Here is a 27,821-nt window from a genome sequence, read left to right on the forward strand (position 1 = left end):
GATAGTAATCGTTGAGTCCGTTCTAAATTCAGTTTGGAACATACCAGGCATATTACTTGTGCGGAGAGTACAATTCCGATGGGTCAATGAATGAATCATAATCATTGATGGATGACACGTTTGATTTTAAGGATATTAAAGATGCAGACTCTCCGGTAACCCCCAGACAGTAAAACTATCGCCTGCTGGGGGAATAGTGCATAATGCTGATGAAAAGCATTAAAAACATTCAGGTATTTTCGGAGTGAACGGCATCACTTATGAAAAAAATAACAGGGATCATCGAGGTGGGTGAGGAAGAAGAGTAAGAAGCCAGATGTCTCCCCTTAGATTTGAAGGTGCTATATATATTCAAAATTCGCTTTAGCATGAAATGCGTTATGCTCAGCATAGATTTGTTGTATTGGTTCCAAACTTAATCAGTAAATGCGCTTATTTCGCTCATAAATGATCTGGTTACGCACATTCTTAACTTTTGCGTGGAGCTCAAACGTTGTCAATTCAACTGAGTTGAGAATCTTATTTAAAAAATAAAAAACTTGCTTAGACTGTCTCAGCTAAGAGACCTTAGTATTGCAATCAGAAACTAAGTATACAAGTATATGTAGTTAAAATATAGATTTATTTCAAATATTGAGTTGACAAATATATACATTTGAATCTAACAGCCAGTGGTAAAAAACGCGCACATCAGCCCAATAAATAATTGTTAAGTATAGATAAAATGCACCTGCTTCGAATTCATATTATTTGACACCTTCTCCGTCAATAGCCTTTAATGCTTCCAGCAAGTTTTTCTTCTTCTTAGGATCAATTTGAGATCGCTTATGGCTGTCTTTTATGCGACTGTTAGAGTATGATTTCGATTGTGTATCATTTCCAATCACTTCGTCACAAAACTGATCAAGCAAACATTCTTTCTTCAATATACTTTGTCGTATTTCTTTTTTCAAACTTTCAAACTCTTTCGACGAAGAATCTCGACTTACACTTGTGCTCGTGTTAGACTCTTGATCTGTTTCTCCGGGCGAAACATTTGTCGGCCCATTGCTGTATTTTATTCCCTTACCATTCATCAAAGGTCCTCCCATATTGCGAATTTGTTCCTCCAACTCTGAGATATGGGCCTTATGGTTATAGATCTCTATAATTCCGTTGTGATTTTTCTCGGGCGATAGCTCAGGCTCAAAATCATCATCGTAAGAAATTTCAGTGGTAGTAAAATGCTTTCGTCTTCGCAAAAGATTAGCTTTTGGTGCATCGGTAGAAATACCTTGCTTTAATCTAGAAAGTTCATTTTCGATCGTCTCTTCAAACTCAGCTTCTTGCTGAAGAGCATATTGATTAAAATCTTTACAAAAAGTTTCATCGTAAGGATGCTCTCCCTTTTTATCATTTTTTTCGCAATTGTTATTGTCTGTTTCCTCGCAAACTGCTTGTGTGAAATGCTTCTTTTTCGACCGGTATGATTTTGCTGGTGTTACTGCGGGTGTCGGATCTTCGATGACTCCAATTGGTTTAAGTGCTTTCGGGCTAGGGTTCAATGAACGGTGATCACCGTCTCCTTCATCAGGCAGTTTTTTGGGAGCAATCTCCATGCTTGTCACCGGTACTGGTTCGGCCAAACTCTGTAACTGGTAATTATGATTAGATAATTGTAAAGGTTACACTGGTCAACACAGGTGAGACTCTACAGCACTCTCTAGCTAGAAAAAAAAATGAAAATTATAGGTTTTTAGCCATTCCTGTAAATTAAGGTGCCACTTACATTTTTTTTCAGAGACATAAATGAGTTTCCTCGTAAACATAACGTTGAAGCGACGAACCCGGTGAGCAATTACTATGCGACACTCTCACCTAAGTTGACGCGTTTTGATATGGCTAGTCACCAAAACTCACAGGAATGGTAAAAAAGCTTGAATCTCTCTAGGGCAGCTATTTCGAGCTTTAGGGCAGCATTTTTTTGCTTTTGTCGATCAGTGTTATCAACAGAACAAATCATAATGAGAGTTTCATACATACCGGAAATGCTGGTTTTACTGGTGAACCATTGGAAAGTCGGGACAGCTGTCCAGATGTTGGTTTGGGAGGTTTCATCAGATAACTACTATTTTTTAGCAATGTTGATGGTGTTCGTTTTTCATAGATCTAGAAACGTAAATATAACAGTAGGTTGTAGACAAAAATTGAAAAAATATGAATATTTTCTGGATCGCAGATAATCTGGAAAAATGAATTGTTACAATGTTACAGAATATATTTTTCGAACTAAATTTCTAAGTTCAACAACGGCGTTTACCCGTTAACACACAAGTTCATTAAGCAGACAGTATGTGCAGTAGGGAAAGCGAGAAATCAGCGAACTGGAAATATGATACAGGTTTAGAAAAATATAGCGCATCCCGACATACTGTCTGCTTAATGAACAGAATATATTATTAGAAAAAAATGCAACCTCATCGTGGATATGTGAAATATTTATTTTTATTCACCAAAACCATTTTTTGAGCTTATTTTGCATGCAAATTGCGCATGGAAATTTGTTCAAAGTGTTATGTCTGTTAGTCTGTGGTATACACACCAAAACGTCCCTTTATGTTTCAACAAAATACTTTGCTGAAAGCATATCAGCAAACCGCTTGTTCGCTGATTAACAGCATTTTTTCCAAAAAATTATTGAAATTCAGTTTCAAAATTTACTGAAATTCATTCAGCAATTTTATTTTTACTGTGAACCAGTCTTGAATTGATTATTTTACTGAATACCAGTAAACGTTTCAATGATTCACGAAAATACAGCAAAACTATTTGCTAGACACAAAACAGTAATTGAATGTTTGCTGGTAAGGGGCCGTTCCTTAACCACGTGGTCATATTTTGATCACTTTTTATACCCCCCGTACCCCCCCGTGGTCTTTCGTGGTCTTTTGGCCAACCCCCCTCCCCCTTGCGACTTTAACCACGTGGTCTTTTTATTTGTCAAGTGCCGAAAATTCGCTTATTTTTTTAACATTTTTATTGTTATACTTTCAGTACCTACATTCATATTTCTAGAATGTAAAAGTTTCATTCTTGACTAAGTGGCAACAATAAATTATAAGTCAGAAAAGACCACGTGGTCATTTCGTCAACCCCCCCACCCCCGTGCGTGGTCTTTCGTGGTCTTTTGACAAACCCCCCCGTCCCCCTCTTTATGACCACGTGGTTTAGGAACGGCCCCTAACCAGCGTCCAAATCGATGTGTCAGAAACTTTCACGCCAAGCTGTCATTAGTACAATCCGTCAAATCGCTGCGAAGCTCATACGGGATCATAGCTCAGTTACTGATAGCCGGTACGGGACCGTAGCTAAATTACTGTTGATTACTGTTAAATCTGAAAAATATATGTACATCTATAGTTCAACAGTAATTAGATTATGATCCTGTCGGTGGATGAAAGGTGGTACCTGAGGAAAACATCCCTTACTCTAACTGGATAACCAACAGATTATACTTTGCTTATTATTCAGTAATTTAATTCAAGTTTGCTGAAGTTACAGTTAAGTGCTGTCAGTTGAATGAAATTTTACTTTACTGGATAAACAGCTAAATTTATTTCGCTGGATAAATTGCTGGTCTCACAGCCCGGCCAAATCCAGGAAAATGAGTGTGTAAGCTAATTTCGCGATAACTCAAGAAGGTAGGTGCAGCCAGCGTCTTCGTGGCCTCCCACGAAGCCGCTAACCTCTACCTCTTCCTAGTGAACACTATTTTCGCTATTCTTTCTTCCGACATTCGCACTAAGTGACCAGCCCACTGAAGTCTGCCTTTTTTAATGCGGTCTATAATGTTCACTTATCTATACACTTGGTACAACTCGTGATTCATGCGTCTGCGCCACACACCACTTTTTAGTTTCCCACTGAGAATCGTACGCAGCACTTTTCGCTTGAAAACTCCGAGAGCTTTCCGGTCCACCTCCTTCAACGGCTTCGCTTCATGTCCGTAGAGGGCCACCGGAAGGATCAGCGTGTTATACAAAGCAAATTTCGTCGACGTTTGCAAGCTGCGGGACCTGAGCTGGTTACGCAGTCCGTAAAAGGCCCTATTCGCTCTCCGTCTTTTCACTTCACGGGAAACATCGTTGTCACATGTCACAAGTGTTCCAAGGTAGACAAGTTCGTCAACAACTTCGAACACTTCCCCATCAATTACTACCTCAGCACCAATACCACTAGACCTGCCCCTGTCTCTACCCGTACCCGTTCGTCTTGGTAGAGTTAATGGTCAAGCCTATCCACGCCGTCTCCCTCTTCAGGGGTGAAAAAGCCTCCTCCACTGTCCTGCGATTGATTCCTATGATATCTATATCGTCCGCAAAGCCAAGGAGCATGTACGACCGTATGAAAATGATGCCGTTTCTCTGCACGCCTGATCTCCTAATCGCACTTTCGAGTGCAATATTGAATAGTAAATCAGACAGCGCATCACCCTGCTTCAATCCATCTAAGGTCACAAACGAAGTTGACACTTTGTTTGCAATCCGAACACTTTATTTCGAGCCATCCAGCGTTGCACTATCAGCTTAATCAGTTTCGCCGGAAAACCATGTTCGAACATTATCTGCCACAACTCATTTCTTTTTACCGAATCGTACGCTGCCTTGAAATCAATGAACAGGTGGTGGGTCTGCAAGTTGTACTCCCGGAATTTATCCAGGATCGCCCGCAGGGTAAACATCTGATCTATCGTTGATCGACCCTCACGAAAACCAGCCTGGTAGTCGCCGTCGAAGGACGCCTCAAGCAGTCTCAGTCTGTTGAACAGGATACGTGACAGTATTTTGTACGCCGAGTTCAAAAGGGTGATTCCTCTGTAGTTGGCGTACTCTAGTCTGTACCCTTTCTTATAGACTGGGCATATGAGGCCATCCAACCATCTGGTAGGTAACCCTTCCTCTTGCCATATCTTTAGAAGAACATGGTGGATTAACTGATGCAACTGCTCACTGCCGTGTTTGAAAAGTTCGACCGGGATCTCGTCCTTCCCAGCAGCTTTACTGTTTTACAGCTCGCTCAGAGCCTTCTTAACCTCATCCAATGTTGGTGGTTCCACAGCTTTACCGTCATCTACATTTATCCTGCTTCTCAATACGCCTTCATTATTACGATTCATCAATTCTTCAAAGTGCTCCTTCTACCTGGCTGTCACCATTGTTTTGTTTGTCAGCAAATTCCCCTCTCGGTCATTGCAAATGGCGGGCACTGGCGCAGTCTTGTGCCGCGCACCGTTGACAGTTGCATAAAACCTCCGCATATCATTCTGATCCATTCTTTCTTGCACTCCAGCTATCACACTTTCTTCGTGCTGTCTTTTCTCCTTGCGGTGGATTCGTTTCTCTTTCGCCCTTGCTACCCTGTACCGTTCTTTAGTTAATCGGGTACCAGACACTAGCTATCGGCTTCTGGCAGCATTTTTCTCATCCGTCACTCTCTGGCACTCCTCATCAAACTAACCATTTCGTTGGCGTCGCTGAGCAGTACCTATCACCTCTTGCGCTGTTGTAGCCACAGTTCCTTGGATAGACGCCCATAAACTGTTGCTGTTGCCAGTTACGTCGATTTCTCCTATCCTTTCATCTTACTTCCGGCCGTACTCTGCAGATACCCCTTCAGCTGATAAGCGTTGGATATTGAAACGCATCGTTCTGTTGTTTCTTGCACTCGTGACGCTGGATAATTGCGCCCGAATTTTTGCAGCTACAACAGCAGTTCTCAACCTTTTTTGTCGGCGTAACTCTTAGCTATATTTTTCATATTGATTGTACCCCCTGGCAGGCCCGAATTTAGGGGAAGGGGGGGCAAAAGGGGCAACTGCCCCGGGCCTTCCGAAACGAGGGGGCCCTAGCCCTGGGTCAGACGTGACGACAGAGTGGAGACCTTTTTTTTGCTCGTTACCTTCCTGTGAAGCATTAAATCGTTCCAAAATTAAAAATCTTCTTACTTACACATTTTTTGAGAAATGAGGGCCCTCCATCACCTAAATCCGGCCCTGCCCCCTGGCCTTGAATGTTCTCGCAGAGTGGGAGAAAGTAGTGGTAGATCATGTTGTGGTAGTCTAGTTCAGATTTCAAATTGACCTATAGTTTGTTTGATTACTACAGTAATGTTCTAAGAGCAAGATTGAACAACAAATGAAGTATTATAAAAAAATTGCTTTGTCCGCCATTACTGATTTTTCTTTCGAGTACCCTCTAAACGCTTTCGAGTACCCCCAGGGGTACGCGTACCCCCGGTTGAGAACCGCTGAGCTACAAGATAATGATCTGAGTCAATTATTTGGCCCTCTGAATGACCTCACATCCATAACATCCGAGAAATGTCGACCGTCGACCAGCACGTGGTCTATCTGAGAGTAAGTGTCACCACTCGGGTGTTGCCAGGTGTGTTTGCGGATATTCTTTCGTGCGAAGTAGGTACTGCTGATTGCCATCCCCCTTGCAGCGACGAATGTCACAAGCCAGACCATTGACCATTGTCCGTAGATGACCGTAAATGCGTGTAGAGGATTAAGGACAAATTCTTCAACTACAGTTTAATCAACACCTACGCAACGACAAACGACAAATCCGATGAAGTCAAAGATGAGTTCTATGACAAGCTTGAGCGAATTTGTGACGACTGCCCAAAACACGACGTAAAAGTCGTCATCGGAGACGCAAACGCACAGGTTGGGAAGGAAGAATTCTTCCGTCCGGTCATTGGAAGGCATAGCCTCCACTCGTCAACCAATGAGAACGGCCTGAGGCTGATAAACTTTGCCGCGGCCAAAGGAACGGCCATATGTAGCTCCTATGTTCCACACCTGGAGGCATCCAAATGGAAAAGCCTGCTCCCAGATCGATCACGTACCGATTGACGGTCGGTACTTTTCGGATGTTACTGATGTTAGGTCTTTTCGGGAATCGAACATTGACTCTGACCATTATCTCGTCGTTTGTAAGATCCGCGCACGGTTGTCGAACGTGCTGACATCTCGCACAGAGAGGACGATGGCGTGGCAGCAGAATACGCCAGAGAGCTGAATCAACGGATCACAGAACAGCAGGAAGAAGGAGTGGAAAACATAAATGGTGGAGCAGTATCCACGGCACCATCGAAACGACTGCGAGAGAGGTGGTAGGCACGACGCATGGAAGACAATGACTGGCTCGATTCGGAGTTCCAGAGAACGACAGATGAGAAGAACCGTGCCAAGAGCCGCATGCTTACTGCCGCCCCGTGTCAGAACAGAAAGTGGTACAGGGGGGCAAGAGATGCCGAAAATAGAACCCACCGTCGGAAGAAGGGCGAGTACGAGAAGCAGGTGCTCGCCAGCGCAGAGGACAACTATGCTCAAAACGAAGTGCGGAGATTCTATAGAACTGTCAACAGAGTCAGAAGCAGGAATTTCTCTGTGCCGGTCATGTGTAATGACAAGGACGGCAACCTGCTTACTGATAAACCGACGGTTGCAGCCAGGTGGAAGGAGCATTTTCAGGCGCTATTGAACGGTGAGGAGCCGGAGGAGCAGAGCAGGAACAGGATGACGATTATGAGTGACGAACAAGCTGTGGAGCCACCAACACAGGAGGAGGTGAAAAAGGCGATTAGGGAGCTGAAAACGGCAAGGCCGCTGGGAAGGACGGTATCCCGGCCGAACTTCTAAAGAGCGGCTGTACTATGTGATCCACCAGATAATATTAAGGATCTGGACGGATGATCAAATGCCAAACGACTGGTTGGAAGGCCTCATATGCCCAATCTATAAGAAGGGTCATCGATTGGATTGTGGCAACTATCGAGGCATAACGTTGCTCAACTCCGCATATAGTTAAACTACTCTCCCATATCCTATTCTACAGATTGAGACCGTTAACGGAATCCTTTGTTGGCGAATACCAGGCTGGTTTTCGACAGGGGCGTTCCACGACGGATCAAATCTTCACTCTGCGACAGATCCTCGATAAGTTCCGGGAGTACAACTTACCTACTCACCATCAGCCGCGTTCGCAACGTTGGGTGGACTGAAGCAGGGGGATGCGCTCTGCAACTCAGGCCCGGATTTGAGGGGGGAAGGGGGCAAATGCCCCGGGCCCCCTAGTCCTAGGGCGACCTTTTTACCTTTCTCCTAGAAAGGTATAGCAATCACTGAAAAAACTAAAGGTATAAAAGTGCTCAAAAGGGCCGAATGTTGTATATCACTCGACTAAGTTCGACGAGCTGAGCATTTTCTGTATGTGTGTGTGTGTGTGTGTAACGCTCTCCCAAGCTCACTCGATTTTTTCAGAAATGGCTGGACCGATTTCAATGAAATTATTTGCAAATGAAAGGTCTATTTGCTCCATAAGACCCTATTGAATTTTATTGTAATCGGATTTTTAGTTTAGAGGTTATGTATCAAATTGTAAAAATCACGAAACATCAATATCTCAGAAACTACGCAACCAATTTGAACAAACTAAATTTCAAATGAACGGGCTACTTAAAAAACTCTTAACTTTTGAATTTCATAAAGATTGGACATGTGGTTCAAATGTTATGGGAAGAAATGTGTTCTGAAGACTGTTTAATCTCACTCATGTTTCTCAGAGATGGCTGGACCGATTTTCATAAAATCGGTGTCAAATGGAAGGTCTAGTTGCCCCATAAGACCCTATTGATTTGTTTTGCAATCGGACTATTACTTTGCCTGTTATGTTCAAAAATGTGAAATCCAGCTATGAAAAGTAAAATATTCACAAAACTACTGAAACTCACTCACTTTTCTCAGAAATGGCAGAACCGATTTACACTAAGTTAGTGTCAAATGAGAGGTCCAGCTGCCTCATAACACCCTATTGAATTTAACTGTCATCGGACTGTGACTTCGTCTGTAATGTATCGAAATGTGAAAATCACGAAACTTCATTATCTTAGCAACTACACAACCGATTTGAACAATATTGATATCAGATGAACGGGCAAGTCAAGAATTAACTGATGAATTATGATTGAACAAGTGGTTTCATAATTCGGCTGCTCTATACGTTCCCATTTCATTTGATTATAATCGAACTTAAGCAACCGTTATGTACTAAATTGTTAAAACAACGAAAGTCTATTATCTCAAAGATTACACGACTTATGTACAATACTAGTGTCATAGGAACGAGTCATCTTTCAAACTTACAAATAACTAACTTCATAACAACTTGATATGTGGTTCGAAGGTTATGGAACGAAAAGAAATTCAAAGACTATTCCTGCTTTGATCAATATATGTGGCCTCAACATAATTTAAATGTGGTTTCGTACTATTTGAACGTTCCCGGTATTGCTCGTGATAAAATTGTTCGAAATTAAAAGTCAATTATTTTATTTCGCTATTTCTCAAGCACTAACGTTACGTTAAATTTCATATTTTATGCTTCAATTACAACATCGATATTTTAGAACCCAAATAGTGAATATACTTTTATTGGATTGAAGCGTCCATGTAAATCTATCTTTACAAATAATAAGCTTGGATGAGAAAGGCTGAGTCTGACCGCTAGGGGGATTAATTTAGGGTTTTTTTTTGCTTGTCACCTTCCAGAACGTTATCTCTAGATGTTTTAGGAAAAGAGGGCCTCACAAACAAATTTGCCCCGGGCCCCCCAGCGTCTGAATCCGGCCCTGCTCCAACTTACTGTTCAACATCGCTCTAAAAGGTGTAGTACGAAGAGCATACGAGAAAAAAAAACAGTACGATCATCACGAAATCTCATATGCTTCTTGGTTTTGCGGCGACATCGATATCATCGGTATCAACCGTAAGGCCGCGGAGGAGGCCTTCGTACCTTTTAAGAGGGAAGCAGCGAGATTAGGACTTGTCATTAACTCTGCCAGAACGAAGTACATGGTAGCTGGCAGAGAGCGTGGGAGTCCCCGTGATGTTGGTGCTGAGGTGGAGATAGATGGGGAACGATTTGAAGTGGTTGGCGAATTCGTTTATCTTGGTACGCTTGTTACACGTAACAACCAGAGTCTATGTGTATATAGAGTCGCGCGAAGAGAAAATCTATCGTTTCGGCAACACAGTTTTTGTGCCGTTTTGTTGCCAAGAACTATACAGTTCTGTTTTTCACCATGCATAAGCGAATATCATTTTTTGAAATTCTTCACAAGGTACACAGTTTTGAAAGATTACACCGGTGATGTTTTGTTAAATTTAAGTGAACCAGTGTACAGGTTTAATGTTGGATTAAAATGTGTAAGTAAAACTTCGGAAAAACACATGTTCTTTATTACGCTCGATTACAACACTTTTCATCCACTCCTAACATTATCACCTTGTTTATTTACATTGCTCGATTGGCACCCTCGTTTGACACTGATTTGGTTCCTTTGGTTTCGTCTTTGCGGGACTCTTATTATAAACATAGACTCTGGTGACAACGATATGAGCCGTGAAGTGAAACGACGAGTTGCAGCTGCAAACAGGGCCTTCTACGGACTACGTAAACAGCTAAGGTCCCGTAGTTTGCAAACTCGCACAAAACTAGCGCTGTATAGGACGCTGATACTCCCGGTGGCCCTTTACGAACATGAAGCATAGACGCTGAAGGAAGCTGATCGACGAGTGCTCGGAGTTTTTAAGCGTAAAGTTCTGCGATCGATACTTAGCGGTAAACTGGAAGATGGAGTGTGGCGCAGACGCATGAATCACGAGTTGTATCAGGTATACAAACATGCTGATATAGTGAAGGTAATACAGCGGGGCAGGCTTCAGTGGGCTGGACATGTAGCCAGAATGCCTGACGAGAGAGCCTCCAAAACTATATTCAGTAGAGAACCAGGAAGAGGCCGTCGACTCCGTGGTAGGCCTTGCACGCGGTGGATGTGCGCGGTGGAAGAAGATGCATGGTCTGCTGGTGTACGAGGAGACTGGAGAACGGCTGCCCAAGACAGAAGAAGCTGGACATCTCTAATTCGTTCGGCCCTAGACCGGTGAACGGTTCGTTAGCCAGAAAAGTAAAGTAAGTGTTTCATATTAAAAGCCCAGAAGCAGGATTTGTGCAATAGCTGCATGAGTGTTTTTGAAATATGGTATTTAGAAAAATTGTATTTTGGAACAAAGTGATCTCAAGTTATGTTGCACGCCGCTTGTTAGCGATTGGTGACGGAGAAGCACCGGTTGAGATTTTTATTTGGTTGATTCCGTCTAGCAAAATTCGCTTAATATCGATGAAACAGCAACTCATTATAAATGTGTTTCCGAATATTATCGGCTTGAGTGCACGTGCAACCCTGTCAGCGAAAAACAAATATGTCAGCGGCATGAATTTCAGCATTCAAAACGAAATTCTTGGAAATCAGTGGAAATGTTATCATCATGATCAACCTGAACCGGTATAAGATAAGTCGTTAAGCGTCTAAAAACTAATGGAACACAATATAAAATTATACTTAGTTCTACCGTCGATACTGAAAAAAAGTATATCATACCTCAATAACGGAATTCAACCGTTGGATTTCGTGGTGCGCTCGTTCCAGTTTTTGACTAATTTCACGTTGCTTGAGAACTTCTTGTTGAATTTGTCCTTTGAAATTCTTCGACTCGAGTTGCAGCCGTCTAGCCAAAAGTTTTGCATCATTGTCTTTTTCTATTAAACGACTCTCTAAGTCTCGGACACGTTCTGCTAATCTTTCGCGTTCCTCCAGATGCCTAAATACGAAACTGTTAGATAGTGCTTCTGTTAGATGGTAGTTGTTTAATTTACACTCACTTGTCTTTGTTTAGCTGAACTAAATGCTTATTTTGATCAGTTATGGTCAAAATGTGTGCATCCTTATGCTTTAGTTTATTGAGCAATTCCTTATTTTGATTTTGAAGATTCCGATATTTAGTTTGGTACGTACGGATTTCTTCAGCGTGCGAGTGTAATAGTTTCGGTAGTTCTGCATTCGAATTTTCATATTTGGATAACGCAGAGTCCTGTCGCTTTTGCAGAGCCCGCAAAAGTCTATTATCTTTTGTCAATTCCTGCGAAACAATCTCATTTTTAAAAATATGTTTAGATATGTGTAATTTCATCTTACAGCAATTTGATGGTGAGCGACTTCCAACTGGTTTTGTAATTGCTTGAAGCGCAAGACACGTGCCGACATAACTCGATGTCGGACGTCGTTACTAGATGCTATTATAATCGCTGGTTGCCGGGCAGCTGTCACCTTTCGCCGGTGAAGCGCAGAAAAGTTTGAACTTTTGTTGGAGTATAAACTCTCCATACTTCGCATGGAAATCCTGAAACGAATATATTAGTTGAGACCAATGCTAACAATTTGTGATAGGTTTTTGTATGTGCTCAATACCTCATGTCTATTAGATGAAAAATAAATTCAAATACACTATAAAAACAATTTGATGTACGATATGATATTTTATGATAAAGTCATGTTATTATATGAAGTCTTGAATTTTATAATTTCTAAATGCTATAAATGTTATGTTATGTTCAGTCACACGTCTAGAGAATAACTGACACGGCTAACATCAAATGACGTAGACGTAGTTATGTTGTCATGTGCATAGTAACGATAAACTCTATTTGCTTTACATAATAAACAAGGGAGTTAAATAAACAATTTATTTACATAATCGTACATATATTACTGGGGTGTGCCAATGATGTAACCCTTGAATAAGCATTAAAAGATTTTCTCAAAAATAAGATACAAACGGGATAAGGTATACAGACAATCTTACGATGGAGCGAACAATTTGTATCTAGTTATAATTACACGCCTAGTTTCTATGAATTTTCCTATAAACGGCTTTCGGTAAATAGAGTGTTTCTGGCTCAAAAGGTGTTCTTTAAAAATATTACAGTTGTAAATAATTATACCTCAACTTTCTATGCTTTGTTTTAGCACTGAAACTTACGTAGTGACTTATAACGACTTCAAACAAACTTGTGATTTGTTGTACAAACTTGTGATTTATTGTACACTGGTTTAAAATGCAAATTATACTGATGCTGATATTTTTGTAAGTGAAAAAATAAAGAAACTGCTGATCTACGGTAATTTGCGACGTTTGTTGAAACTGTTATTCATGTACGTTTATTCAAAATGTAAATAAAAATCGATTGATTAATTAGTTTACAGAAAATGTTCGTCATCTGCTTTTATCTGATATTCATAATTAGATAATGCAATGAAGAACTGAAACGTGTAGATTTACTGATACCATCAGGGTTGCCACATTTAAATCTGTGTTTTCCCTTGAAAAAATCTGAGCATCTGTATCTGGAAGAAAAATATCTGTAAAAAAAAAATCTGTATTGTTTAAACATAAAGAACTTTGTATTTTTTAAGTTTTTATGGTACATAAACGAAATTTTTAGCTTGAAATGTGTGAGAAGTTGAAAATATTTTCAATTTGCTTAGTATTGAATGAAATAAAATTTGGATAGTTTTTGAAAATTAATGTCAATTTCGAAAAATCTGTAAATCTGTACTTTTCGACGAAAATTTGTATATCTGTATATACAGATTCTGTACCGTTACTTCGGCCAAAAATCTGTGAAATACAGATTAATCTGTACATGTGGCATCCCTGGATATCATCGCTTTAAGTAAAATGTATTGAGTCTCATTTTGATCGCAATTTATACTATTATTTTGTTGCAAAAAATATAATGAAGTTTTGTACAAAACATTTGGAGGATTAAATTTTGCACAGAAAACTAAATGGAAGCAATCTCTTGAAAAACGTATTAAGTTTTGTTATTCAAAAAGACCAATCAAATGTCCTAATTGAATGTCTCCATAAATTGGGAAATGAGCATATTTTAAGATACTTTGAATAATGAAATATCTGAAACTGTAAAATATTAAGTAGGTTATTTCAGTATTATTTTTGCAATATAAAACTTTGTTCTGTGGGCGTGGGCCTAGCGGTGTTGATAACGTCTCCGCCAACCACACTCGACGCTTGGGTTCGAATGCCAACGCCGACATAGGTGTTGATGGTTGTTTGGGGTGGCGTGATCCACTCACAACACAACACAACCAACCAAACTGGTCTAGATTAAAACCTAGCTGACACCGGGAGATTTTCTGAGGCGAAAAATCTCTGGGATCACGCTTTCCATCGCATGAAGAAGTAAAGAAGAAGAAGGATTCAAGCGTTGACTTGTTTTTATATTTTGTCTAAGTAAAAAGTAAACAAAACATTTATTTCATTGATGCTTCTAAGATTATAGTTTGTGTGCTTCTATAGTTTATTGTGTACTGAGAAATATGCTAAAAATTATGCGCTGGTGGTTACTGCCAAGAAAACGGCATATATACAATTTAAATAACTTTCACTTTCTATTTAAAAACAAACATGTGACAATTGAATTTTTGCTATTATCTATTGATAAGCAGGTGAAATAAAATGTTTAAATAAATATTTACCAAATTTCAAACCATTAATTGTGAAGCTTTAAGTTGTTATAGTACTTATCACGAAACTCAATTATCAGAATCTCATGAATCCAGTAGATACTCCCTTCTTATGGCCATTAAACTCGATACTCACGAAGACAGTATGCTGGATGACATCTTCTATTCAATTAGATTTCACTGGTTTCAATCGATTTCAAGCTATTGCCTTATCTTTCCATATATTTAGACGGATTTCTTTTCTCATTTACACCTCAAACGCTACAAAATAAAGGAGTTTATTTTGCGAATCACACTAGCAGCAGTTTTTGTTTTGCTTTCAATAAAATTTCTGTAATGGAAAGTGCACTGAATTTTCGCACCAGCTGTTCTGACTACTGCGGCACTGTTTGTTATGCACAGTAACCATAGACAACCGGCAAGTCGGAAGCGATTTTCCTAAACCTTTTTTCGCTACCACAAGGGGTTCGATGTTGATGTCAAGTATTGGTTACACCATGAATACACTACATATAGCTTGCAAACTTAATGAACCATGTGCTACCGGTCTCGACTGTTCAATCTGCATTTGAACATTTGTCTGATTGGTAACCAAGCACGTATAAAATGTTGAATATTTAATAACGAAATTCAGTTTAATGCCATCCTGATGAACCAGAAGTAGATCTAGTTAGTAGTTATTACTGAAGCATTTGCAAATGTTTATGTATCGTATTTCACTTATGGTCGACTCGCGTCTACTCGACTTCTGATGCAGCAATCGGGTCCTATAATTCTTAGTTTGGCTTCAAGAATGTTAGATATGGACAAATGAACACGATACCGAATATGATCGCTTTGATAGTAAGTTTATACATTTTATTTATTATTAAATATTCAATGAGCATACTACGAAGTCAAAAAATGTTGAAACTTCCTTAAATCTAATATTTGTTAGGTAAAAGTGACGTGACCAAATATCCCGGGTTTGCAATATTTGTATCGCGTCAGAATCCGTTGCGAGGTTTTTTTGCTCAACTTGGACGATAAGTATAGCAATGAATGTTTTGCGCGTATCTTGAGGGTGAGTGAACAGGCATTCTTGACAAAGTTGTACAAAATCTTGTATTTTCACAAAAACTAACGATAGGCCTAGATTAATCTAGCAATCTAATCTAGCTTAACGGCCGCTACCTCTTTTGACAGCATTACTCTGATGTTTAGCTTCCATTTTGCTAATCGCCTTGAACACCTTCTTCTTCAACTCTTTCTGCCTTTGCAATTTGCGGAAGTCCTCATTTACTTTCTCTTTTTTATATTTCTCCTGTTTTTGTTTAGCCTGCTGTTTTCGTTTTTCCTCTTTTACTTCGTAATTAGTACGAATCATGTTCATCATTTTTGCAACCTGAAAAAAAAAACTTTTTCTAAAAACGCGTCTTCATTCTAAACTAGAATCAATACCTTTTGTTCATGTGGCGAATGTACGACTGCTATTCGTTCACTTCCTGGCTGCTTGGTCTTGTTTAACGGTCCATGCTTCGGTTTATCTTTATACGGTAATGCCTTTTGCAAATTCTTTGGAATAATCAAAGGTCTGAATTGAAGGTCTTGTCTTTCAATCGGCTTGTACGTGCTGTCCTGTTTGGCCTCAAACTTTATATTTTTCTCTCTCTTTAACTGTCCGAGTGTCTTCATTCCAACCCATTTAGATTTTTGTTCTGGTGGTAACAATAGATTTGTCACGGGGGCGTAAAAAGTAGGAACATGTACTTTAAACCATGTACGACAGAACACTATATCGCTAACTACGATTCGATCTTCGAAAGTTGCACGGAAACTACCTTCTGGTGGTACTGCCTTCTTGATTTGCCCTCGGATACCAGATACGGTCTTGATTTTTGCTCCTTCAAATTTTGCTACCTCTAGAGTGGAGTTAAACATACCTTGAATGAAAGCAGTTTTCTGATAAATTTTGTACGGTGTCCCAATAAGTTTCAATTTTTTCATAATTTGAGCAGATTTATCAGTTTCGGTAATAGCTCCAGTGGCAGCTACTCGAAAGCCAACCTTTTTCATTTCTTTTTCGTCGTAGGTGGTACCCTGAATAGCTAGTAACCCTGTATTTTGTGGAGTCACAGGGCCCCAAAAAGTCATACTGCAAGTGACATGATTCGGTGTATACTTAAGGTAACGATGCTTGAGATCATCCTCTACTTTCGCAAATATTGGGATTGTCTGAAAGCGTCTCCATCCGAGAGAGATGACAAGTGGATCGCCAGTTTTTAAAATTTTCTTATACCACCGGTGTTTTTTAACTTTGCAGCTAACATATCCAACATTTTCTTCAGCCATATTTAACCCGCCAATGAGAACCGGAAAGGCGGAATCGAAATGTTCTACAAACTCACATGGTACATCCTTGAAATTCATTCGCACATACAACCCTGCTCGGTAGCCTTCAATATTCAAACGAACATCGTCGTCTAGACTCGAGAACTCTTTTTTGTTGAGCTCAGTTTGCCGTAGAGCTTCAGCTTTCAATTTTTCATAATATTGATGATCACCTTCAATATGTTGATCATCCCTCTCGGGGTTGTCGTATTCAGCGTCGAACTTTGCTTTTAATTTCATCTTTTTCGCCATCAATTCTGCTCTAGACATATTTTTTTCTTCAATTCTTGATAACTTTCTCTTCATTGTATTTTCCTCTTGCTTGGGTTCCTCTGTATTATTTAGTTCCTTCTCCTTTGTGTTACCTTTCTTTGCCGCATGTTTTTCGCCTGTTTCTAGATCCTCAAAATCTCCAAAGACTTCACTGTCTCCATCACTCATATCGTCTAACTTCAGCAATTCCTCAGCGTCCTCAGAATGTTTCCATTTGCCAGTAACGAAACAATTATTGATAAGCCGCTTGTTTTCCTCTGCAGTCCAGTCTCGCACACCACCAGCATATTCTTCAAAAAAACACCCTTCGTCATCGTCTTGAATAGATTTCTTTTTATGCATTTCAGCTTGCCTTTGAGAAACTCCCTTAAACAGGCCTCCTAACAAATCATCATCTCCTGTATCTTCCTGAGTTTCCGTTTGTACCGGAGTATTTTTAAGTTTTCTAAATACTCCATAGACGATTTTCATTAAATTTTTACTGGTTGACTGACGTTCCAAATAATCTTTCCTTGCTTTGGATGCCAACCCTTCTTTCCAAGCTAACGAATTTTGCGCTACGTCTTCGGTATCAAACTCCTCTTCGGAGGATAAAAAACCGCTCGTATGTTTGGGTTGAGACACCTCGTTTTCTTCATCTGTTTCATTTTCTTCCTCTTGCTCTTCATCGGATGGTTCCTCTTGTGCTTCTTGGTCTGGATTCCATCCTGACCTAACTGTTACTTCTTCATCATCAGAATCTTCAACTCCAGAGTCATGCTCATTTTCATCATCACCCACATCTGCGTTTTCGTTCAGCTGAAATTCTCTTGATTTAATAACATTACCATCGCTAAACAATTTAAACTCCTGGTTGTCAATCTGGATATCTAATGTCTCTTTTTTCTCAATCACTGACTGCACTAGCGCTTGCTGCTCACTGTTCTGCTTTTCTTTGTGACTGTGTGATCCTTGCAATTCAATGTAAACTGCATCCTTATCGTAAACTATTCCTCCGACGCCTGACATAGGGGCATACAGTAATCGCTCTTTCTCCAATAGATTTCTTTTCTTTTCAGTTGAAGGAAGTGGACAAGGATCCGGAAGGGCATTAAGTTCATCGATTCGGGTATCCCCCAGACCAGCAATATGAACCATATTTTCTTTTTTCAACGGGACACCCCGCACATAGCCGTAGAGCACGACATCTCGATTACACTTTGGTTGTAGTCTTATCTGTTCTAAATTAGTGATATCCTCAATTCGATCGGCTAGTATGTAGCTGTGCGCTCCTCTCCATGTCAGAGGACGAAACTTCATTACCGAGATAAATCGTCCCAGATTTTTAATTTCATTTCGTAAATACTCGCCATGGATTAGACCGGATAGATAGAATAACTTTGCGCCATCGTACACTTCGGTCCAAAATCTATGTTTTAAAGTTTTTTTCTGCATTTTCACAGCTTTTGCACTTTTGATCGTATCTAAATGGGTAAGGATCCCCATGATTTTAGGCATACCGTGTACCTGGCATATATTCAGAAACTCGAAAATTTCCATCTCGAACCCAAAACTAGCGTCTACCATTAACAGCACCAAATCAGCACACTTTGCAATATCGATCATACTGTTTATATCATTATTACATTCTATCAGTGTAATCCTCCGTTTCTTGGAGGTTATTACCGTTATTGGACCACTGATGCTGGTTACATTTGATTTTGTAAAAATTTTGATCAAATTGTTAATCAAAGTGGATTTGCCTACTTTCGGAGGGCCAACGACGGCTATTAAAACAGGAGGAGGTTCTTCCGGTGTTTTATCTATCAGTGGAATATGCTGTTTCTTAGTTAAAATATCTTCCTTACGCCGGAAACGTTTTTCTGCACTTCGTGCTTTTGTAATTGCAAATGCTTTAACATTCTTGGTTTTATCGGAAGGTTTGTTCTTGCTTTTTTTCTTATCAGCTTTCACACCTGTAAAAAAAGTATATACTTTCATGTATGCCATTCTGGTTAAATTTGATTATAATTACCTGCTTGTCGTTTCTTATGAGTTTTCTGCTTTTCTGTAAACTTTTCAATGCTTGCCATTTTGGAACGGACATACACTTATTTTTGGAAGCCCTAGGAAGATTTTTTTTTAAATTTCTGGTTGTTAAACCGCACATGGACTTACTGTTGAGTGTTCATACAAATGAGCACGACAACGACACGAGCACGGTTTGGATCTGTCACTGTTCACTGTTGTTCAAAAACTGTTTACGTTTTAGATAGGGGTGGCACATTTTAGATAGTTTTCGAAATCTGTCGATAATATCGATATTCTTTTTATACTGATTATTAGGGGTGGGTACCCGAAAAAAAAATACGATGTATTTTGTGGTGAGAACAGTTAATGGACAATATATTTTATTGTAATCATAAAAAACATGGTATTTTTATTGTAAGCTTGCGAACGTTTTCTGTTATCACTATGTTTTAACAATGTTTTTTGCTATTGAATCTACCACTGACAATTATTTTACCATGAAAAACATTGTCAGTGATTTCTAAATGTATGAGAAAAGTGCCCGGAAAAATGCTGTTAAGATCAGGCATGGGGAAACCACAGCACTCCAAAGCGCATATGGCCCATCCGCTAACAAACACCACGCAGGGCATTTCGTATTACCCTTCGTCGCGAGCTCAAGACAAAACACTGGAGAGCCATTCGTAAACACGCCAACCGAGGATTTTTGACTTCGGCACATGAGGCAACCAAGGGCTTGCAGTTTCGGGGAACACACAAGCATTAGTCGCCACGAAGAGATTGACAATGGAATAATAATGGATAGTTGGATGTTAGCCATCGCATACAATCACCTGCAATATTTTTTCATATGTACTTTTGAAAAAATGAAGCGTTTGAGAAAACACGTGTATGCATGCGGGCTCCCGAGGGCTCACGAAGTTGAGAACACTCGGGTTTGTGTTTGCCGAATCTTTCGAAGAGCTGTTTTATCTAGAACACTGCGGGTTTTTCGTTTTCTATACGCACTGAAAGGCAATCTAAATACCCTCCTTGGCATCGCTTGAAACACACACGCGGGTGGTGTGGTGGGTTTAGACATGTCTGATTAGGATACAGTCGTCGTTCGCTAACTGCAACATGTTTACATTGCAGTTATCGAATGCTGTTCGATAACTGCAACACTTGACACATGCCAAAATTTAGACAGGGATCCGTCACTACCATTTTTGTTTTCAATGATGTCGAAATGTATTTTTTTAATGGAATAGTGGCAAAAAATAGCAGAAAACTAAAATAGGCAAGCTTTTTGATAAGTCAATTTGATATTCATATTTCCGCATCATAATTTATTGCGTTTTAGTAACTACTTTACATAACCAATATGTAGGCGAAGATAAAGTTCATCACTACACTGCCCCTGTTTACATAGTTGACGTAACAACCAACACCATCATTGCGAGAAAAACGCGTTTTTGTTATTTTAGCCCAAATAGTTATATTGAGATACAATTTCAACAAAATAGTCTGTAAATTTCATGAAGATTGGTGTTTGAATAGAGGCCTCATGGATTATACGAGTCTGCCCATGGTAATTAATCCAGAAAAACCGCTACGCCAGTTTATGCGAATAAACATGCATTTTTCTTACAGATTGTTCGCATAGCTTGGCGTAAAAACTCGACTATTTCCTACTCTGCCTCGCAATTGAATTAGTTTTATCAATCGTGTTTCGGTCAAACGAAAATTATTGTTCATCGGCAGTTTCAATTAGACAAATACGCACAAACACACATACAAACCCACACACATACACACACAAACACATGCACAAAAACTTACATTTACGCTAAGGTGGGTAATCGTTACAAGGGAAAATGCAAATTTGACAGCACTGAGCCAAAAAAAACTTTTTTTTGTTCAGTTTAGGCCTCCAGACAATGCTAAACCTGCTGAATATGGATTACTCGTGCCTCTGATTGGTGCATTACATATGCATGTACATTAGGCTGTCCCAAAAAAAAATCGATGTTGAAAAAGTCAAGGTGCTCAACCCTAAATTGAAAGATAATGTTATTTATAGCATTTTTGTAGAACATTTCGACTTTCTAAAAAATTGTTTTCAGGTTGCCCAAACGTCATTTATGAAAAAAAACGACTTTTTTCAGATACAAACCCACTCTTTTGCACTTTTTTCAACTCTGTTCGATTCCTAAATTTTTCCATATATTTCTTTATTTTTGTGGGTTTTTTTTTGAATACTTTGCATGGTTTTGTTCAGCATCGCATTCAATTGTTTGACTCACAGAGCCCATTGAACATCATAAAAAAGTGAATTTTTTTCATAATTTTCAGATAAAACCTTTCAAAACACATATAAAAATTCTTTTTGGTCAAAAACTGAAATTTTCATTGCAAAGCGGGATTCAAGACGAAAACTTACATGAAAAAAGATCCTTGATATCTTATCGGGGGGCTGAGATATTGGCGTTTTTACATGTGATGGAAAGTTATGCATTTTGTCAAAAATGCCACTAAAGCTCAATATCTCCATTGCACAGTATTATATTTTACCGTTTGTGCGTATAATTTCCTAAATAGTGATTCAAATGATGATTATAGCCATAACGTATGTTCGGAGGAGTTTCAGGATATTCAAAAATTCATCTTTTAATGTAGAACGATGGGTGATCAATCCACCTATGAGTGAGATAAAAAATTTACTTCTCAATCGGAATAAGATAGACGCACGGTGTCTTCGACAAAGTTTTAGGTTATATTGAAACAAGAAACTTTACTTTATTTATTACGAGCAACATTGAGTTTTCAAATAGAAGGCACTGAAAATCACAATTTCCGTTTTAACTTTTTTCGCAAATTTTTGCGAATTTTTGAACCTTGCACAAATTTATCAGCCATCTAAAAATGCATTTGTTTTCTGAACATTGTTATTTTTTATCTCCCAAAATGAAACAGTTATTCAACATATTTCTTGAAATGCATAGTTTTCCATCACATATAAAAATGCCAATATCTCAGCTCCCCGACAAGATATCAAGTATCTTTTTGCATGTAAACTTTCGTCGTAAATCCCGCTTTGCAATGAAAATTTCAGTTCTTGATCACAATTTTTTTTATTTGTGTTTCGTAGGGTTTTATCTAAATTTATTAGAAAACATATTTTTTTGTGATGTTTAATGGGCTCTGAGAGTCAAAAAACTGAATGCAATGCTGAAAATATTCAAAAACAACCCCACAAAAACAAAAAAATATATGGAAAAATTTGAAATCGAACAGAATTGAAAAAAGTGCAAAAGAGTCGGTTTGTAGCTGAAGAAGCTCTTACGGACCGTCGTCGAGTTCGGACGCGCGTGCTGCACTATAGTATATATATACATTTTTTTTACTACTTAACTTTTTTTTGTACCTCAACATTTTTTTTTTCATCCAACCGACGACGTGTGGAACGCGCGCAAGCATTCAAAAGTAGTTTATTTGTTTTTACTTGATACGGTCATTTGTTAACGTCGCGAGTGCAATTAAGTGCGGTATCGTAAACTGTGCGCAAGGTGACAATCGCTACCTCTGGCGTTGTCACGGAATCTGTAACCGAACATTTCATGCTGCGTGCATAGGTGCACAAAGAAAGCACGAGGAAATCCTGCGGACTTTTATGCTGCCGCTATGTCAGGACTGCCAGGAAAAGTTCGTGACCGACCTAAATCTTAGGGCTCTGACATCTCATCTCGGAAACATCTCAGAAAATATCGGAAAGACGCTTGAAGTAAACCATAAGCTGCTTTCAAATTATAAAAATCTCAGCGCGACTCATGATAACTTGCTGGAGCATATTGAAAAAAGCCTGAATGAAATTAAACTTACCATCAGCAACGCCGCGAGCAGCAACAAAGCCAGTGCCGCAGAAATAAAAAACAAAATGTCAACACTTCTTGATACACATTCGGACACCTCAGCAGCTGTTGAAGTGATGGCTAAGTCAGCAGCGACAGCAGCAGCAGCAGCAGCTACAAACTCAACGACAGGGACAATAAACAAATTACTCGCTACAATTGAAACCGGTTCAGCGCAGTCTAATGCTGGTTCTGCTCTTCGTGAAATTCTCGACGAGGTAAAATTTGTCTCTGGAGCTATTACCAGTCTCCAAATTAATCAAACTAGCGCATCACAACAACACAAGTCACTGCATGAAGAATTAAATCAAACTTTGGCAGCTAACAATAAAGCTACGAAGCCCATAATGGACCATTCTTCGCCAGGATGGCGATTTTTGGGCAATAAATGGCGCTGGATGCCAGACTGGTCGGAATATGATGCTAGACAACGGACTCGTAGGCTCCAAGAAAAGGCTGCCGAAAAATCTAGACGAAACAGGAAACGCGGGAGGCGACAACATATTGAATCGAAAAACTTCAACAGCAATCGAAACCATACCACCAACAGCAACAGCAACAGTAACAAGACAACGAATAGTAACTATATCAACAACAACCACAAGTTCACACACACTTACCGAAACGACCAGATCCGTGTCAATGGATCGGATAAACAATTACTGGCAACCGCCAAAGTTAAATTTGCCGGACCACCATCAACTATTGACCACCCTATAGTAGGCCTCGCAGTTCCATATTTCATCAACTTCCGGAAGGGTGAAACCATAAACCCTACCGTTCAGACAACCAGAACCAACATAATATTGAATCGCCACCAAATGAGAACACTACTTCGTCAGCAACATTAGAATCGCACCCAACATCGTGGTCGCTCGATCCCATGCGGCCTCCTGTTGTCAACCTAACACAACAATCAGCTGTTGGAGACGGGCGTTTTCTGAAGGCGCGTTTACGAGAGCCAAAAATTATGCACCTTGTACGTCTTTACCTTGCGTACATGCATGACAAAGACCCAACGGTTTGCTACGACGGTATGACGAAAACCAGCATACAAATTACTTTGGCATCAGAGGGACTACCAGTAGCTGCGGAGGAGCTCAGGAAATTTTTCTTCGAGGTACATGAAGAATTCGGCGTACCGAAACAAGCGGCTTCCGAAGACCTTAATTCTTATAGTAGACACTTGAACAACCAGAGGATTCAATCCCTGCAACGCGCAAGGGAAAGTGCCGACAAACTTTATAGACCGATTTTTCGGAAATAATGACTCCTTTCGATGAGAAAGAGGTAAACAATTCTCAGTCAATCGACCTACTTCCCAAAATTTCTTCACTGAAACAGAAAGCGAATGAAATTTTGATTTGTTGTCAAAATTTCAATCGCATGAGAAGCCCTGCGAAAATGAAGGAAATTTATAAAAATTTACTTAGCGCATCCTTTTCTATTATTCTGGCTACTGAAACCAGCTGGGATGAAAGTATAAAAAGTGAAGAAATTTTTGATAGCGCCTATAATGTATTCAGAGATGATAGGAATTTTGTTGAGTCCCAAAAGAAGTCAGGCGGCGGAGTATTGATAGCTGTTTCGTCTAACTATAGTTCCGAAACTATCAAAACAACAAAAGTTAAGGAATTTGAGCATGTGTGGGCTAAATCCCACATAGCAGGTGAAATACACGTGTTTGCCTCAGTGTATTTTCCTCCTGACCAGGCTCACAAAACCACTTATGAAACCTTCTTCCAAATTACTGAACAAATTTTGTCACAACTTCCTCCCGAAGCTAAAATCCATATTTATGGAGACTTTAATCAACGCCATGCAGATTTCATGAAGGACTCAGAAAATGAATGTATTCTTCTTCCAGTCGTTGGGGACAATGAAACACTGCAACTTATTTTTGACAAAACCGCAAATTTCGGACTGAACCAAATCAACCACATCAAAAATCAACAGAACTGTTACTTAGACTTTTTATTTACAAACATTTATGATGATTTCTGTGTAACTGAATCATTGAATCCTCTATGAAAAAATGAGGCGTATCACACGGCAATCGAATACTCTTTATTTATACAATCACGTTTGGGCAACCTGAAAACAATTTTTTAGAAAGTCGAAATGTTCTACAAAAATGCTATAAATAACATTATCTTTCAATTTAGGGCTGAGCACCTTGACTTTTACAACATCAATTTTTTTGGGACACAATGTACATGAATTTGTATGAAAATTAGTAGTACATGAATTTGTATGAAAATTAGTATAGGAAAACTTTTTCGCATGTTTCTTCCTAGAGAGCTATCGATCAATCCACTTCCGGTAGTGTCAGGATTGTTTGGGGCCCCAAATAGAACCATATTAACGTTCTGGCAAATTGATTGAATTCACCCACCGCAATATACACACACGTTTTAATTATTTCATCTGATGCAAATATCCACTAGTAGGGGGAAAGGACGCGGTGACTTTAGACCTTCCTGAGGCTGAGTGTTTGTAAAAACATTAATATACGATACAAGAATTCAATCCCCCTTTCCCCTTTTCCCCTTTCCATGGAATATTTGTCGAATTAAACGACTTAACTTAGACAAACAGACAGTAGTTAGACAGTCGAGTAAAACGACTTAACATAGACAATTGCACCTTGTATGGAGTGACGCCAGTTTTTGCAACCAATTAGCAGTTACGCCAAAACGTTTTTCCGATATTTCTCAAAAGTTTTAGAACAAAAAAGTTTTCTTTTCATTTGTAGTGTATGTATCTTAGGGAAAAAAAGCTGAATCAACGAAAAAGTGCATTTTGGTAATTTTGGCTCTTACGTCAACTATGTAAACAGGGGCAGTACAGATAATCATTTTACGAGACGTTTCTGAACTCAATTCATGAATGAAATTTTGACAGAAAGCTCGGAACCGCTGACATAACGCAAGTAAAAGCAACATCAATGTCAGCAGGATCCGTGACATGTACCAGTTCCTAAAATGGTCTATTTAACGCTAGTTCACAAAATATTGTTTGTGATCTACTATGCACTGCCTCACTGAGTAGTGAAAGCTAGCCAAACAATGCACAAGGAATATTTTTTTTCTCTTATAATAATTACGGAAAGTGAACCACATAACATGGTGATTTTGCTTCATTGATTAAGGGGTTATATACCTTCTTAGCTTTCAAAAAACCGAAAAAATTTTTGTTGCATTATCTTCAAATACAACATCTTGAGAACATTTTCACAAATTTTCATAAAGATCTGAGCAAAAGAAAGAAAGTTAGAGCGATTTGCAGGGCGCCTCGCCACGGCCGCATAAGCTAAACTTGAAACTTAACACGCGATTATCTCGGAATAGTGTTTTCCGAAAAATGACTTTGCCCTGATCCAGATTGCGGGAAAACTACTGAACCGATTTCTTTCATCTTTTTTTTTAATTTTCATTATTAAATTCGCCGGTCCTTTAACGATCGCTTTTTGAAACATTCAGTTACATTTTGCCGCAAAAAAAATTTTAATGCAATTTTTAGCGTTCAAACGTACATTTTTTGGAAAAAACGTTCCCATTTGCACTGAAAACAAAATACTCATAAAAGCGATCGTTCAAGGACACGGCACACTTCTAAACTAATGAAATAATATGAGTTTTTTTTATTAAGGTTGACCCGCTGAGTCTCTATCAGGATCACCGCAAGCCTCTGCAAAAAAACAGCGTTTCGGGGAAACGCCCATTACTCCAGTAATAATTGGTATATCTCAAAATCAAACGTATTTTGTTGTTGTTGATAAACTGTACTTTCAGAAAAATACCACTTTGATGCAATAAAAATGGTGCTATGCACTTAAAAATAAATTCAAACTTCCCTCATTTTTCTCGACCAAAAAGGTATATAACCCCTAAATAGTAGAGAACGAAGAGACAACAAGTAAACGAAATCGAAATGAAAAGGTCCTTTTTAAATGTTTCTAGATATTCAACAATTGCCATTTTCGAATGCATTTAGAATGACTTCAGATTTGACGGATTGCGGTCCGATAACTGCAAAGTTGTTGCAGTTATCGGTCTTGCAGTTAAAAAGCGTTGCAGTTAAAAGACTTGCAGTTATCGAATGGCGACTGTACATAACAACCCCCTTTTTCATGGTGAAAATGGCAAAAACAATGTTTTCCATTGTTCTGGACAATGATATTTACTGTAAAAATGATGTATTTGCAATGAAAAACATAGTAAAATTATGATAAAACTATGTACAATTACAGCAACTTTTATGGTTTTTTTGATGTAATTTTTTTTCGAGTAAACTGCTAAAGAGCTGGTTCTTTAATGCCTTCCCGTATAATCAATAACCATAGAACTTGCTTTACAACTAGTTCGGGATATAGTCACGACTGTGTGGGTTAAACGATCTGTATTATCATCCGTTTATGGTCGATTATGCGGGTTGTTCAGACTACGCCGCATATCACCTGATATCGCCAGATGATATCGAATATCACTTCAGGTGTTCACACTACAGTCAGATGATATGGTTTCGTTATTCGTATTTTTTTCGACTTTGCAGGTTAGATGAGCCGAAATTTGATTTTCGGCAGCTGACAATGACAGCTTCTTTCGCGCTTAAAGCGAAACTGGCAGTATGTGACGTACTTGAAAACTAGGACAGGACGTGACAAGTGGCTTCCAGTTCTTCTTATTTTCGTTCAAAATTACCCTCATGAAACATTGTGATTTTTCGGCACGACGCTTGCCAGTGTTTCCAAAATGTTTAATAAAGAAAATATCAATATCAAGGATTTCCCCTGTTCTGGATTTCAATTTTAATTAATTCATTTGAAAATGCTAGTTCAGTAAA

At 39.2% G+C, this 27,821-nt stretch overlaps 2 protein-coding genes across 4 annotated transcripts; both read right to left on the reverse strand.

Annotated features, from left to right (window-relative positions):
• Positions 1 to 603: 603 nt before the first annotated feature.
• LOC129723825 (lebercilin-like protein) lies at positions 604 to 15,105 on the reverse strand. 3 transcript variants are annotated; one of them, XM_055678279.1, is made up of 6 exons: positions 14,570 to 15,105; positions 12,082 to 12,286; positions 11,769 to 12,025; positions 11,488 to 11,707; positions 2,023 to 2,148; positions 604 to 1,634 (listed from the first exon to the last, which is right to left on the reverse strand). In XM_055678279.1, exons 1-6 carry the CDS (start codon positions 14,590 to 14,592, stop codon positions 747 to 749), a joined length of 1,719 nt encoding a protein of 572 aa, XP_055534254.1. In that variant the 5' UTR covers positions 14,593 to 15,105; the 3' UTR covers positions 604 to 746. The 3 variants fall into 3 exon arrangements, with proteins under 3 accessions (XP_055534254.1, XP_055534256.1, XP_055534255.1); XM_055678281.1 differs by having other exon boundaries at positions 14,446 to 15,105; XM_055678280.1 differs by lacking the exon at positions 14,570 to 15,105 and adding an exon at positions 12,355 to 12,431.
• Positions 15,106 to 15,260: 155 nt separating this feature from the next.
• LOC129723824 (ribosome biogenesis protein BMS1 homolog) lies at positions 15,261 to 19,292 on the reverse strand. The gene is made up of 3 exons (XM_055678278.1): positions 19,091 to 19,292; positions 15,874 to 19,031; positions 15,261 to 15,817 (listed from the first exon to the last, which is right to left on the reverse strand). Exons 1-3 carry the CDS (start codon positions 19,146 to 19,148, stop codon positions 15,593 to 15,595), a joined length of 3,441 nt encoding a protein of 1,146 aa, XP_055534253.1. The 5' UTR covers positions 19,149 to 19,292; the 3' UTR covers positions 15,261 to 15,592.
• Positions 19,293 to 27,821: the final 8,529 nt, after the last annotated feature.

This window comes from Wyeomyia smithii, chromosome 2 (genome assembly GCF_029784165.1).
Source record: "Wyeomyia smithii strain HCP4-BCI-WySm-NY-G18 chromosome 2, ASM2978416v1, whole genome shotgun sequence".
Taxonomy (NCBI): Eukaryota; Metazoa; Arthropoda; class Insecta; order Diptera; family Culicidae; genus Wyeomyia; species Wyeomyia smithii.

Bases quoted from the DNA above. Each gene is read 5' to 3' on its own strand.
- LOC129723825 (XM_055678279.1), bottom strand. From the start codon at position 14,592: ATGTCATCCAGCATACTGTCTTC. The intron at 12,026-12,081 runs GTAAGATGAAAT...ATTGTTTCGCAG, and splicing joins TCGCTCACCATCAAATTGCT to GAATTGACAAAAGATAATAG. The intron at 11,708-11,768 runs GTGAGTGTAAAT...TTTCGTATTTAG, and splicing joins GTTCAGCTAAACAAAGACAA to GCATCTGGAGGAACGCGAAA.
- LOC129723824 (XM_055678278.1), bottom strand. From the start codon at position 19,148: ATGGCAAGCATTGAAAAGTTTACAGAAAAGCAGAAAACTCATAAGAAA. The intron at 19,032-19,090 runs GTAATTATAATC...CTTTTTTTACAG, and splicing joins TCATAAGAAACGACAAGCAG to GTGTGAAAGCTGATAAGAAA. The intron at 15,818-15,873 runs GTATTGATTCTA...TTTTTTTTTCAG, and splicing joins ATTCGCCACATGAACAAAAG to GTTGCAAAAATGATGAACAT.